Source organism: Sceloporus occidentalis, unplaced genomic scaffold, assembly GCF_023333645.1.
Source record: "Sceloporus occidentalis isolate IW3139 unplaced genomic scaffold, rSceOcc1.0.p SCAF_3, whole genome shotgun sequence".
Taxonomy (NCBI): Eukaryota; Metazoa; Chordata; class Lepidosauria; order Squamata; family Phrynosomatidae; genus Sceloporus; species Sceloporus occidentalis.
In genome coordinates, this window is record NW_028316983.1 from 1992821 (window position 1) to 2007840 (window position 15020).

At 45.8% G+C, this 15020-nt stretch overlaps 1 protein-coding gene across 1 annotated transcript in view; it reads right to left on the bottom strand.

Annotated features, from left to right (window-relative positions):
- The window catches only part of LOC149315414 (protein-glutamine gamma-glutamyltransferase 2-like), a 58985-nt gene that overhangs the window by 11601 nt on the left and 32364 nt on the right, over positions 1-15020 (bottom strand). Inside the window, exons 5-10 of the mRNA XM_089513422.1 lie at positions 12517-12645; positions 11589-11766; positions 6680-6815; positions 5461-5564; positions 3063-3302; positions 1673-1942 (exon numbers count right to left, since the gene is read on the bottom strand). Coding sequence (XP_089369548.1) covers positions 1673-1942; positions 3063-3302; positions 5461-5564; positions 6680-6815; positions 11589-11766; positions 12517-12645 — 1057 coding nt within the window. The remainder of the gene's footprint in view (positions 1-1672; positions 1943-3062; positions 3303-5460; positions 5565-6679; positions 6816-11588; positions 11767-12516; positions 12646-15020) is intronic.

Below are 15020 nucleotides of genomic sequence, written 5' to 3' on the forward strand. Positions count from 1 at the left end.
GCCCTCCTAAGACCCCTAGACCCTTTCCCCATGAACTACTTTCCAGCCAAATGTCATCCGTCTCATATTTGTACATCTCAGTTTCCCTGCCTAAACAGAGTGCCTTCCATTTATCCCTGTTGAAATTCATTTTGTTAGTCTTGGCCTGGCTGTCCATTCCTCTCCATAGTTGCATATCAATGAAGATTTTCCACCTGCCCTGCTCCATGCATCTGAGTGCAGATCTGGCTTTCAGCCTTTCCCCATCTTGCAGTGCCTAGACTCATGCCCTCTAAGCCCTTGCCTTGGCACACCTGGGCTCTGCAGGAACAAGGAGCGATAGTCTTGGAAACAGACCAAAGCAAACAGCCCCTGTCTGAGGCTGGGGAACAATGCTTCCATTAAGCTTCCCACCTTCAAGGCAGGCCAGAAGGAACATGCTTGTGGTTTTGCCTCCAGCAACGGCCTCCTCCATCGCCACCTCCGCTGCGGCATGGAATCTGAGAAGACTCTTCCTCTGCCAGACTCATATAATGCAACCCCATTGTCATAGAATCATAGAATCGTAGAGTTGGAAGAGACCACAAGGGCCATCCAGTCCAACCCCCGCCATGCTCTGTGCTCTTATATAATAATAATAACAATAATACTGGGTGAAATAGCAGATGACGCTTCGGAGCAGCAAAGGACAGGAAATTGTTCACTTGGAGCAGCAAAGGACAGGAAATTGTTCACTCCCTCTGCATTCTGGGTCAAGATGCGAATTCGAGCCTCGGTGTGCCATTGCCAAGGTTTCAGTTAAGAGGTTGCGGGGGATAACTAACTACCTAATGAAATAAATAGGAGTTTTATATTTGAACAAGGTTCTAAGGACTGACTTCAGGGCTTTTAATAATGTGCTGTTCTATTGAGATTTCTTTTAAAAAAATCTTGCCCCCCTTTTAATGGAGTTATTTGAAATGGTTTTAATTGTAAAGATAGTTTAACTGCATTTTAACATTAACCCCTGAACCTATTGAGTTCTATTGTTCATCCCAACTAAAGACAACCCATGGAAAGAACAGGAATTATCCAACTGAATCAATTCAGCAATTGCTTTATCCATCTGCTATAGCTGAGACTAACTAGTAAGATTCAGGCCTTGGTATGATTTTAATTTAATCTTTTTATGTTCTTTTGTTTGTATTTGTCTTGAGTCCTAGGCTGCATCTGCACCACAGAAAGAATCCAGTTTGACACTGCTTTAACTGTTATTGCTCTACACTATGGAATCTTGGAATTTGTAGTTTTGTGAGATATTTAGCCTTCTCTGTCAGAGCGTTCTGGAGTTACCACAAACTATAAACCCCAGGATTGCATAGCATTGAGCCATGGTGGTTAAAGTGGTGTCAAACTGCATTAATTCTGCAGTGTGGCAGCAGTCTGGCCATGGTAGGGAGAAGGTAGTCTAAATAATAAAGCATCAGCCTTCCTAAAGAAATTTGCTCCCCATGGTTGCCATTCTCCTGGCAGAACATTCTAGGCTTGAATCTTGCTTGAAAAGTATGTTCCTTTGGCTCAAAATCTCTTTGCAGTGGCTCTGACATGAAGCAGTCTTCTGTCCAAAGCAAGCCTTGGAAAAGTTAGCTTTGGAGACCAGAACTTTTTTGATTAAAAAATAAATAAGTCCCAGAGCTTTGGTCTCAGTCCTTACCTGCATATGGCTCCAGGATGACATTCAGAAGGTCTTTGGATCCGCACTCGGGTCCCAGCGCCCCGTTGTAGCTGATCGTTCGTGCGCCAAACATCAGGCGACAGCGGTGTTCCTCTGGCGTGTTGTTGATCAGGAGAGCAAAGACGTCAAAGTCACAGCCGTTGTCCATGCCTTCCGATGCTTTGATTTTGACTTTCAGGCCTTCCTCTGCTGGAGGCGGGCTCTTTTGGAGCTGGGCCTTTTCGAACACGGCTCTTTCTTCCTCTGAGTCTGTTAAGGGAAATGGCAATGCCTGTGGTCACTCTCTATCAGCACCAGTTTGGTGCTCAGAACCAGGAACATAACAGGACTCCTTGCACACAGAAACCCAGGTCTCTCAAGAGTATGTGCTACTAAATGCCAGGAGCATCAGTAGGGGCTTGCGGGTAGTATGGATGGCACCAGGTGAAAGCACCAAGGGGTTGAATACCTGGTTAGACCCTCTTGGGAAGGAAGGCCAGGGCAGTCTGTTGCTTAGCCTCTAAACATTTACTGCATATGTTTCATCTATAATTTTGCTAGACAAATTATCTCGAGTTGTGATTCTATATAGTTACTCTCATACGAAATACCCAGGTTACGAAATTTTCGGGATATGAAAAAATCCCATAGGGAATTATTGTTCCGGGTTACGAATGTTTTTTCGGGTTACGAAAAAACTTTTGGTGCTTTTTTCGGCTTTTTCGCACCAAATCGCGGCTTTTCCCCATTAGCGCCTATGGGTTTTTCGGCTTACGAAGCCTTTCGGGTTACGAAAGCGGCCGCGGAACGAATTACTTTCGTAACCCGAGGCACCACTGTACATTAAAAAATCTGGCCTAAATGCCCTAAATACACTAGCTCCTCTCTGATCATGGAAGCTAAGCAGGGTCAACATGCTTGAATAGGAGACCACCAATGGATACCAGGTGCTGTAGGTAGTATTTCAGAGGAGAGAACTGGCAAACCACCTCTGAGGATTCCTTGGCCAAGAAAACCCTCTGAAAAATTCATGGGGTCACCATAAATCGACAAGCAACTTGAAGGCACAAACACACACACAATAGAATACAGGTCCTAAATACTCTGAAAGCGCCAGATCTTATCTGATCTTGGAAGCTTAGTGAGGTCAAGCCTGGTTAGGACTTGGATGGGAGACCACCAATGAAAACCAGGTGCTGTAGGAAGGAACTGGCAAACTATCTCTGAGGATTCCTTACCTAAGAAAACCCTATGAAATTCATGGGGTCACTATAAGTTGTCAGGCAACTTGAAGACACACATACACAACCTGGATGTCCTGGGATCTTGTATTCCCCAACACACACAAACGCACACCCTTCATGGCACCTGGTGAAGTTGCTCTGCCCACCTTCCTGGTACTTGTAGTGGTGGGTGATGTCCTCTTTGGTGTCCCTGCCCACGCTCTTGGTGCTGATGTTCTTGCCCACGACGGTGGCGTACGTGGTCTTTCTGCGGGACATGTCGCTCTGGAGCATCAGATATGCCACATCCGCGTTGACCTCGGCAAAGACAAACCGGACGTCGTACTTGAGCTGCAGGTCTCCCTCCTTGACGGCTTTGACAGGTGAAGGGCCGCAGCAGTAAACACCTGCCAGGTGAAGAAGGGGGCTGTCAACATTTAGTGTGAGCATGAAACCATATGCAAGGAAGGAATGCAGGAGTGTAAGAGGCATTTAATCCAACCTCCAACACAGAGGCCAAAAATAACCTCATGTACATCTGCATAGCCTGCCTCCGCAGATGGTGCTTTGGCAAGGAGCAAAGCTGCCTTAAGCCAAGAAGACTGCTGGACCATCATGGCAGATATGCTTTCCTCTATCTGGCTATTGATCTTGTGCTGGCCAGAGCATCCCCAAGTTCCTTTTAGCTGGAAACAGAGCTGGAACTTTCTACATCCAAAGTATGGACCTGGAGCAGTCTCACCAAAACTGGCAACCTCTAGATGTGCTGGATTACTACAACTCCATGATGGCTGGAGATGATGGAGGCAATTATTGTTATTCCATTTCACAGTCCAGCAGATACTATTGACTAGAGTTTAGGACCAACGTTCATAGAATCATAGAATCATAGAGTTGGAAGAGACCACAAGGGCCACCCAGTCCAACCCCATTCTGCCATGCAGGAACTCTCAATCAAGGAATTCTGTTTGTCAACATCCTTTTTTAATTCTGGTGACCAAAGCAGAATAGAGTGGCACTATGACTTTCCTTGATCTTTGGGGTGGTACAGAGCACCAAAAAGAGGCGCCTCCCCGGCGCCTCTCTTTGCTCTGCAGGAGCGCCGCAGCAAACTAATTGTGTGGTGCTGCTGTGCAGCAAAAAAGCAGCACCCAGAAGCGGCTCCATTTTCAGGCGCTGCTGCAACGCAGCAAAGCACCAGAGATGGTGTGGTGATGTCACAGCTGCGCCACCCCATTTGGAAGCGGCGCAGCTGTGCCCCGTCTGGTTGGCGTTGCTCAGCTGTGGTGCACCCATGGAGTGCTAGGGTTGCAGGGCATGTGTACGCCCCGCCCCCGAGCAACCCTAGCACATCATGGGCGCGACACAAAGGGCCCGTCTGTACTGGGCCTATATTTCTATTCATGCAGCCTTAAATCACATTGGCCTTTTTAGCTACCGCATCGCACTGTTGACTCATGTTCAACTTGTGGGTCATGGGACCACATGGCTTTCCTCCTTCCCAGGGAGGACTGGTTGGCTCCTTCCCCACTGTCTTTCCACCAGCCTTTTTTGACAGACGTTTTACTTAGGGATGCATCTGGATTTTAATATGTTGTGGCAGATGGAGCTTTTAATGGAGTCGGGTGGGGTGTGTTTCTATTTTATTATGGTTTAAATGTACAAACTTGTGTTTTTAACTGGTCTTTAAAAAAACAGAACAAAGATTCAATTGCGGTTTAACTTTTGTATTAACAGTGTGGTTTTTAGTTATACAGTGGGTCCTTGTTATCTGCTGGGTTTTGGTTCCAGGATCCCCTGTGGATAATAAAATCCATGGATGCTCAAATAATAATTCCAAAAAGCAAACCTTGATTTTGACATTTTATATAAAGGAAATCATTCTGCTGCCCCTTTGTGGCCTCATTCTCACTTACAAAAAACACGGTTTGCGATCCAAATTAATTGATTAATTTGACAGCAGAGTGTGGTTCCCACTACATTTGGCTCAATTGCACGTTTTCCCTGTAAAATAACCCACTTGTGCTTCCCATTCATAAATGAATCGGTTTCAAATGGCTCCGCTCCAGCCGGCCAAAGAGCAAATTTAAATTGATTCCAGTCCGCATCTGGCTCACACTTGCGCAGAATCGATTTATCTGCGGAAAACATCAGCATCAAAAAGACGCAGGTTAAATGCGTCAAGTGCATGGCCCCCATTGCTGAATTGCTTCAGCGATTCTATTTCAGTGGGAACCAGGGTCATTTGAACCAGTTCAAACCGAATTGCGATCCAGTTTAAAAGGTAATGGGAATGAGGCCTGTATATAATGAGACTGGAGCATCCTTGGATTTTGATATCCATGGGAGGTCCAGGAACAAAACCCAAGAGATACCAAGAGCCCAGTGTATTGTGTTTTTAAATGGCTGTAAGCCTCCTTGAATTCCAGGCTGGAAGAGAGGCAGATAATATATACAATTAAGTTTAAAAAATCAGATTCTGATAAAGTGTGTGGAGGGACTCCCAGGAGAACATCAGGACTTCCCAAGGACTTCTTCCAGGCTTCAGCACTTGGACATAGTTACCTTCACTTTTCTCTTGGGGCGTTGGGTCCAAAACCTGCCATCCATCATATCCTTCCGGAAGATCTGGGCGGCCCATCCAAGATTCAACCCAGCAGTGATAATTCCTGTAGAAAGCATGGAAAGGAAGCCAGAGACAAAGTTAGGAGCCAGGACAGACCTTCAATTGCTTTCCTTCTTCTAAGCTTCACCTTTCCTATCTTTAGGGACTCATCCATTGTATCTCCTTCCCAGGCATTGGGATGAGCAGATTCAGGGCTTGGATAATAACAAAAACTGATTATCATTTTTAAGGCACACTGAAATTGCATCCTCAAAGTGTGTGTTTTAGATCCTTTATGTCAAACAAAGTTTGCATGACATACCTTTGCATTTAATGAAAACTGAACATCTAACAAACATTGTTGATATCTGTCAGAGTGCGAGACCAGAATCCTGGACAATCAACCAGTCAGCTTGATTGATAAATCAACAGCACTTGATTGATAGCTCCAGAATCAGCAATTCTACATCACTCAGCTTCATAGCTGAGACTGACCCCTCCCAGCCAAACCAATAGCTAAATCCCCCCAGCTGGATCACTCCTCCCCAGCCAAAAGCCCATGCAGAAAACCCCTCCTTTTCCTTACTGGTTCCCATCCTCCATCACTCCCCCCTCAGCTCCTCTTCTCCCATAACTGAAAGCTGCATACCAAGCTTCCCAGAGCAAGACCTTCAAGGCCACTAGATAAGCACCACCTGGCTCCACTAACAACTACATGCTCTATCTCTACCAGCCTAGCAAAAGCACATCCCATCCCCCATCATCCACACCCACCATACACCTGATAGAATACCCTAGGATTCTAACACTATCCTTGTTATAGCATTTATTACTTTTACCATTACCTAACTTCTTTCTTTTTTCCTGCATACACCCGGTTAGGTACAATAGCCTTTTTTATTGTTGATGGAGACTTGCGTACTACAGGTCCAGCAAAACTCAGTGTCAGCCCCTACATTGAGATCTGGCAGGTAGGGAACCTGAAGCTGTCGGCATTGTTAGACCGCATTTCCCATCATAGTTACCACTGAATTACAAGCAGTGCTTGGAAAGCGACTTCTTAAAAGTGACTTGATCCCACTACTTGCTAGAATATTTTAGAATTAATCCCAGCAGGCGATATTACAGCGAGAGCCTGCATTTGCAAACAAGGGGGGTCCGGCTCGGTCCTCCACTCACCAGATGAGTTCCCGGTTCCCCTGCTGCAGTTTTCCGTTCTGGTCCAGATACTGCTCTATGATCAGGTTGCCGTTGGTGTCGTGGGCAGAGTTGTAGTTGGTGATCACTCGGCTGGGGATGCCCAGGGCCCTGAGCACTAGGGAAGGAGAAAGGAGAATAATCATAACAACAACAACAATAATAATAAATGTTATTTATATACTGTCTTTCCAAAGATCAAGGTGGTTTACAACAGTGCTAAAGCAAATACATAAAATACGATGCAATAATACAAGAATAAAGCCAATACATATATAAAATACAATATAACCCTAATGCAATACAATACAGTACAAATAATTCCCTCCTTCCCCCCTTTACATTTATAACAGAATACCTAACTATAACAAAGATAAGATATAATCTAAATCGTAAAGTGATGTGTGGCAGGGATGCTTCCAAACCTGTGTGTAAGCACTTCTCTTCATTAACCTAATTGCTCTGAGGATGGGGGTGGTAGGATAAATCCTTAGTGAAAAGAAGATCAGAGGTGAGAGGCTGCCTCCAGACCAGCCATGCAAGCCTTCAGTTATTGCGTCCTTGCGCGCAAAGAGGACTGATTTCCACAGTTTTATCCCTGCTATGGGAGGGAACAAATATTTCCACCCTTTTCACCCAGTATTTGCATTGCCTGCAGTGGCTGGGTAAATCATTCTGCAACAGAAATAGACGTAGTTTGGAGGACTCAGACAAATGAGACGAAGCCCCAAAAATTGGGACTGGTTATCTTATGACCCTACAAGTTGGTTCTGACTTATGGTGACCCCAAAGCAAACCTATTGGGGTATTTTATCACACTGGGGCTAATTTCGGCATTAAAGAGAGGTTAAAGCACGTTTAAAGCATCCTGCAAATAAAGTGAAAATGGCGAGGAATTATTCAAATGAACATCACACACAATTGCACAAATAAAGTGATATCAGAAACGCATTATTGCTGAAATCCCAAAAGTAAAACGAATAACACCCATCTTAAAATCTCTTCACTGGCTGCCTATTAGTTTCCAGGCACAGAACAAGGTGTTGGCTATAACCTTTAAAGCCCTACATGGCTTGGGTCCAACCTATTTGCGGGATCGCCTGCTTCCATATAATCCGCCTCATACACTCAGGTCCTCTGGGAGGAATCCATTGCAGCCTTTAAAGACCAGACTAACTGCTCCCTCCCAGAGGGCCTTCCCTGCAATGGCTCCCAAACTATGGAACGGACGGACAGACGGACGAGATTCGTCACATTGCCAGCTTAGACAGCTTTAAAGACGCTGTCAAGACGGATCTCTTCTGGCAGGCCTTTCCTGAATAAAGTGCCTGGCCGCAGAATGACTGCCCCCCGCATCATGGATCAGCCCCTGCTCTGTCCTTGCTGTATTTCATTGTGTTTTTAATAGATGTTTTAATTGTAACTTGTTTAATCCTGTTTTAAGGGGGGGGCGGAATTTGGGACATAAATTTGTAAATGTGGATTTTAATATGTTGTGAGCCGCTTTGATTGTCTCATCACAGAAAAGCGGGATACAAATAAAAGTTTTATTTATTATTATTTATTATCACATGGGGGAAATCCAGTTCAAAAATGGGATTTAAAAGATGGAAAAAACCTGCAAAAGCGGGTGGACTCTCACACACATTGTTGTTAAACTTGTGTTAAGCAAAACGGAAAGTAAACAAAAGCCACTCCTTTTTATTTTCATGACTTCCCAAAAGTAAAAAGGAGCAGCTTTTGTCTACTTTCCCTCCACTTTCCGTTTGGGTTAACATTAGTTTAACAACGATGTCATGTGAAAAATCAACCCACTTTTGCGGGCTTTTCCCAATGCAAACCCCTGTTTTTGCATGGGATTTCCCCTGTGTGATAAACTCTTTAGAAAGGTTTGTTCAGAAGAGGCTTGCCTTTGCCATCCCCTGAGGCTGAGAGAGTGTGACTTGCTCAAGATCACCCAGTGGATTCCCATGGCCAAGAGGGGATTTGAACCCTGGTCTCTTAGAATTGCAACCCAACATTCAAACCACTACATCATCTTGGCTCTCACAATTGGTGTGTGTATGCCCTTCATAATGTCTCCATCATCTGAGATCACTAAACTGGGACTGATGTACTTTGGGCAAAGCAAGAGAAGGCAGGACTCCTTAGAAAAGAGAATAAGGCTTAGTAAGGAGAGACAGTATGGTGTAGTGGTTTAAGAGTTGGACTATAACTCTGGAGGCCAGGATTCAATTCCCTGCATGAAACCCACTGGATGGCCTTGGGCAAGTCACACTCTCTCAGTCTCAAAAGACAATGGCAAGCACCTGGCTCCTGACTCCTGGCCAGATATTCCATGGCTGAGCCTCTTGCCATCCTCATCATATTCCATTTGGATTCCTGGAGGGAGTCTACATTCTGGTATGTATCACCCCAGTGATGCCTAAAATCCTATTCCATGCTAACTCCTGCTTTTCCTGAGCCTTGAATGCATGTGTGTGTGTATGCGCAGCGAATGTGTTTCCCCTATTTCAATAAATTAGACATCTAGTTATTAAAGTCTGTCTCAGCTCTATTTATTGGAATCCCCTGGTCTACTCCGTATACACATCGGGAGACGATTCTGCAAGGGCCGTCGTAGCAGGCCCTCCTCTTGCAATATTTGAGCTAATAACAACAATAATAAAATTCCCCTAAACGGACCCTTGGCTACAACTGTACTAGGACAGTTTAGGGACCGAGTGCCCAAACTGCAACCCAAAATCCACTTATTCATCGCAAAGTGCCTTCTCCCTCTGGCTTAGAATCATACAATTCTAGAGTTGGAAGAGGCCCCAAAGGGCATCCAGGCCATCCCCATTCTGCCATGCAGGAACTCACAATCAAAGCATCCCCAACAGATGGCCATCCAGCCTCTCTTTAAAAACCTCCAAAGAAAGAGACTCCAACACTCTCCGAAGGAATGTGTTCAACTGTTGAACAGCTTTTACTGTCAGGAAGTTCCTCCTAAGGTTGAGGTGGAATCTCTTTTCCTTGAGCATCTATTGTTACATGTTCTAGTCTCTGCATCACAAAACAAGCTTGCTCCATCCCCAATGTGACACCGCTTCAGATGTTTAAACAGGACTGTCATATCATCTCTTAACCTTCTCTTCTCCAGGCTAAACAGACCCAGCTCCCTAAGTCTTTCTTCATAAGGCATGGTTGTCCAGGTCCTTCACCATTTTGGTGGCCCTCCTTTGGATACACATTGGACTAGACAGTGACGGAGAACCATTTAGGGACTGAGTGTCCAAACTGCAACCCAAAACCCACTTTTTATCGCAAAGTGCCGTCTCCCTCTGGCTTTTTAGTAATGAACTCTGAGAACTCTGTGCTGGGGCAATGGCACGCATGCCCACAGAAAAGGCTCTGAGCGCCCCCTCTGGCGCATGAGCCATAGGTTTGCCACCTGTGGACTAGGATTCTGACCAGGGTTCGAATCCCGACTCGGCCAGAGAAATCAATTGGGTGACCTTGGGCAAGTCACACTTCTCTCTCAGCCTCAGAAGAAAAAAATGGCAAACCTCCTCTGAAGAAAGCTGGTCAAGAAAACCCAGTGAGATCATGACATGAAGGCCCACAACAGCAGCAGCAACAATGGGAAGAGAGGCTAACATCACCTTCCTGTGTCTATGACCAGTTAGTGACCATCAGAGTGTGCTCTGGACTCTATGAAATCTCCTGCTCCCAACGTCTTTCTTTCAGTGAGTCTCAAAGGTGCTACAAAATCACTTTGCATACTGATTTTCTAGACTAACACGGCTACATCTTGGAATTCTACCCCTTGATAAAGACATGGAGGAAATTAATTAATATTCACCTCTTTGAAAGCCAAAGGGTGTCTCAACAGTGAAAGGGGGATGCAAAAGAAGTCAAGCACAAGGTTCTTAAGCTTCGGGAGATCATTATGGAAAATTCATTTATGCAAAAATAGATGTGGTTTCCTGTGCTGAAAGCATGTTCTGCTGAAGAAAATATGGGTTTTGTGTAATCCACACAATCTATTTATGCACAATATGTATAAATGTACATTGGGTGTTTTGTGTAGGAATCTGTGTATTTGCACAGACTGCAGGAAATCCCAAGCCTCTGCTGAGTGGAAGCAATGCTGGAAAATGAAGAGAGCAAAAGGAATGATGTCAGGGTTGACTTGGAGGTCTGGCAGGAGCCAAGCAGGAAAGAGAAGCAGTGGGAGGCCTAGTGGCATACTTAACCTTTTTCCTTCTTGTTGTGGCCTGTGTTCGAGTCAACTCTGACTTATGGCAACAATATTATGGGGCTTCCTTGGCAGGAGTTCTTCAGAGGAGGTATGCCAACATTGCCTTCCTCTTAGGCTGGGAGAGTATGACTTACCAAGATCATCCAGTGTGTTTCTCAATGAAGATTTGAACCGTGGTCTTTCAGAGTCTGACTCCAATGCTCTAACCACTGCACCATGCTGTCTCCACTGTTATGTGCCTTCAAGTCAACTCAGATTTGTGGTGACCTATGCTAGGGTTTTCTTGGCCAGTTATTTTGAATCTTACCCTTGCCTTGCTCTGAGGCTGAGAGAATGTGACTTACTCAGGTTCATCCAATGAGTTTCCATTCAAACCACTGTATTATGCTGATTCTCAGACATATGGCCACCTTCTGCTGGGGTTTTCACAGCCAGATTTATACCAAGGAGGTTTGCCACTGCCTTCCTATGAGGCTGAGAGAGTGGCACAGGCCCAGGGTCACCTAGTGGATTTCCAGGACTGAGAGATTCTGGGAGCTACAGTAAAAAAAAAAGCGGGGGGTGGGGGGAAGCCAAGCTCTGGGGAGAGAAGTGTAAAAGGAGGGAGGAAGAAAATATGGTGGTCTCTGTCTCTTGCTGGTTCCTCACCTGAGCAAGCCACGGCTGCAAAGACCCAGCATTGTCCGTAACGGACGGGTTGGCATCCAAACTTCTGCCACCTCTGCAGGATGTCCACACTTCCGGCCCAGGCCATGGGGCTCACCCCGTCGTCATACTGGTTGTCCCATCGTCCAAAGAGGATGCCTTGGTCATCATTGCAGTTCACCTGTGAGAAGCAGAGCAGACCAGCGTCACAAAAGCAGAGTTTGCTCAAAGCCGGTGGACGCTGCAGAATTCCAGATCGTAAACCATTCCGAGTCAACAATTTCACGTTTGAACTTTTCAGATCCCAAACCAATTAATTTTATATGCCATGTTGACATAGTGCAGACACAACTATGCAAAAAGAGAAACAAGACAGCCGTTGACTCTCAGCCTGCATACTTTATACAGGCTTTAGAGTTTAAGTGTCGTTGGCACAGGATTTCATTTTTAGTTCTCAGTGCAGAGCCCCAACTGGGTAGACTTGTGACAGCGATGGCTGCACCGAAGTTTGGGAAAATTACTGACTTACTTATTTGTTTACTAAGAAATAAACAAGTAAAGGGACTTGTTAAGCTGCAAATCCCACAATCACAGTGGCTATACTGGCTGCAGAGATTCTGGGAGCTGTAGTCCCCAGGAATAACTTTTTCAGGGTCTGGGTGGAAGAATGAGAGTCCTTTTTGGATGGTGGCTAGAAGAGCCACTTCATAAGAAGACCATTTGCTTTGTCTGGTGGTTTCTAGGCCAGTGGGGCAGCAGATCCATTCCAGGGTTTACTCTGAAATTTAATGGATGCTCAACCCTTTGTAAAGACATAGGATTTGATACCCTGGACAACTCCTTTGAAGCTGAGACTAAAATCTGGTGGCTCTGGAAGCCACTGGCCATGACTGCCACCCAGTATTTCGTGGGTTTTCTGGTGGCTACTCACCATGGCGCTCACTACTCTGCTGACGTAGACGGGGCTGTTGCGGCGGGAGCAGTCCTTGTCTTGGTTACGGAGGAACTTGGGGTTGGTGTCCAGCAGCTGCAGACAGATGTCCACAATCCCTTCTTCAAACTAGTGATAGAAGAGGAAAAGACAGAAGGAAAGATAAGCAAAGCCCCAGCTTGTCCTCCAAAAGCCAAAAGGGATAAGGGACTGAAGGAAAAATAACCCCTAACACAACCATGGGATGGGCATCTCTCTTTCTTACACCAGCCACTGTAAGAAAGGGGAGCAGGGTGGAGATGATGAAGATCGCAGGTAAAGGCTTCATCCATGCCACCTCCTCTGCCAAAACATTCTGATGGAAAGAGGTATTCCGCAGTGGAAGATGCTCAGTGTGGTGGAGGCTTTTCTTTGGAGGTTTTTAAGCAGACTCATCTCTCAGGAGGTATCATGCCCTGCTTCCAGAATATGGACAAAGGAGATTTTCAGATGGGGGGAAATTAGGGGGGAGGCATATTCTTGGCAAAGTCACGCAACTGTGCTGAAGATTTTCAGACAACGTTGCACTTATCCAGGACTTAACTAATTTAAGATTCAGCAACAAACCATCCATGAAACTTCCCCATGAATGGTTTGGTGCTGGAGCATTGCTGGTTCTTCATGGGTTAAGTCCTGGATAAATGTGATGTGTCTGAAAATCTTCAGTGCGATCGCACTACTTTGCCAGGAGTATATCTTTTACTGCTTTCATCCCTGTCTGATCATCTCCATACACTCTAACTCAGAGACAGAAGAATGGACCTGCTGCTAAACCACAGCAGGAGGAGGTTCCAGAGCCACACATCTCAGACCAAAGGGCAGGACCAGCTCCGGCAGAGAGCCCTGTCCATTCAGATACAGAAGACCCCTTACCCTTACCTATCTTTGCTGAGCGGAGACAATGAAGGGAGGGCTTCAGGGGGTCTCAGCAGTAGCAGCAATTAATTAAGCAGCAGCTGCATGATCTGTAAATGCCCAGCCCTATCCTCCAGGAGTTGCAGGAGATTCTCTGCCCTGCTTGCCTCCTCGTCGTGTTCCTGAACTCTGTTCTTGACCTGGACTGTGTTTGTTGACTCTGGGTGTTGTGTACCTGACTCGGATATTGTTGAATTTGTTTGGGATGTAAGACATGTATATACTACAGTAAAGTAAGTGCTGAACTGTAAGCTGCTCCATGGCTTTGCTTGCTCATTAGTTGCCAGCTATCAGCTGTATAGCAATTAGCCTTTTTGGACTGTGTTTGGGTCAGGAGTGCTTTGAAGGTGTCTTCCTGCATGGCAGAATGGAGTTGGACTGGATGGGAGTCTCTTCCAGTTCTAGGATTCTAGGATCTTAGCATTAGATAGTTGGATGGATGGATAGACTTTTTCAAGGTGGTGCTCTTACCCTAAGATTCCTCCCTTCATGGTGGGAACTGGAAAAGAGAGATCCAAGACCAGAGGCCTGTGAACTTCAGCTATGTTTTCAACACATTTGCTTGTAAAATTTTCCAATCCATGGAGAACAGCCTCTGTGCCTTTGTTCTGCCTTGGCAGCAGGAGCCAACTGAAGCATTTCTCTTATCTGAAAGCCCAGGAAGGGTCAGGGAACCTGGCAGGCAGCCTAGGCACTGCTTCAGCCCTGTTTGTGCAGCAGAGATTAGAGATATTCAGAGGACAAGGCTGGGATAAGCACAAAGAAGCTCTCCATGGACCATCCACCCCCAGAGAAAGGCCAAAGCAGAGGATCATAGAATCCTAGAGCCTCAAGGGCCATCCAGTCCAACCCCATTCTGCCATGCAGGAACTCTCAATCAAAGCATCCCCGACAGATGGCCATCCAGCCTCTGCTTAAAGACCTCCAGAGAAGGAGGCTCCAAAAGACTCACAGGGAGTGCGTTCGACTGTCAAACAGCCTTTACTCTCAGGAAGTTCCTCCTAATGTTTAGGTGGAATCTCTTTTCCTGGAGCTTGCATCCATTGTTCTAGTCTCTGGAGCAGCAGAAAACAAGCTTGCTCCCTGCTCAATATGAGTTGAAAGACCTGCACCCTGTCTTGCAATGTCACTAGATCCAGCAGAGGCTGATGCCTCCCTTGGCAGTGACTCCATTCTGCGTTTCAATCCAAACTTTAAGGAAGCCATTCAAGGTGCCAGGTTTATTTTGAGAAATAGATCAGCACAACATGGGATGAAAACTCACAGAATCATAGAGTTGGAAGAGACCCCAATGGCCCTAATCCAGTCCAACCTCCTTCTGCCATGCAGGAAATCTCAGTCAAAGCATCTCCATTGACAGATGGCCATCCAGCCTCTGCTTAAAGACCTCCAAAGAAGGAGACTGCACTACACTCCAAGGGTGTGTGTTCCACTGTCAAAGCTGGCTGCTGTGTGAATGTGGACACAGCAGCTGGCTTTGGGAAGGTGTTGGCAACCACAATCACTGTGAGTGGAAGAGAAGAAGAGGATCAGAATCACATCTGTTCACA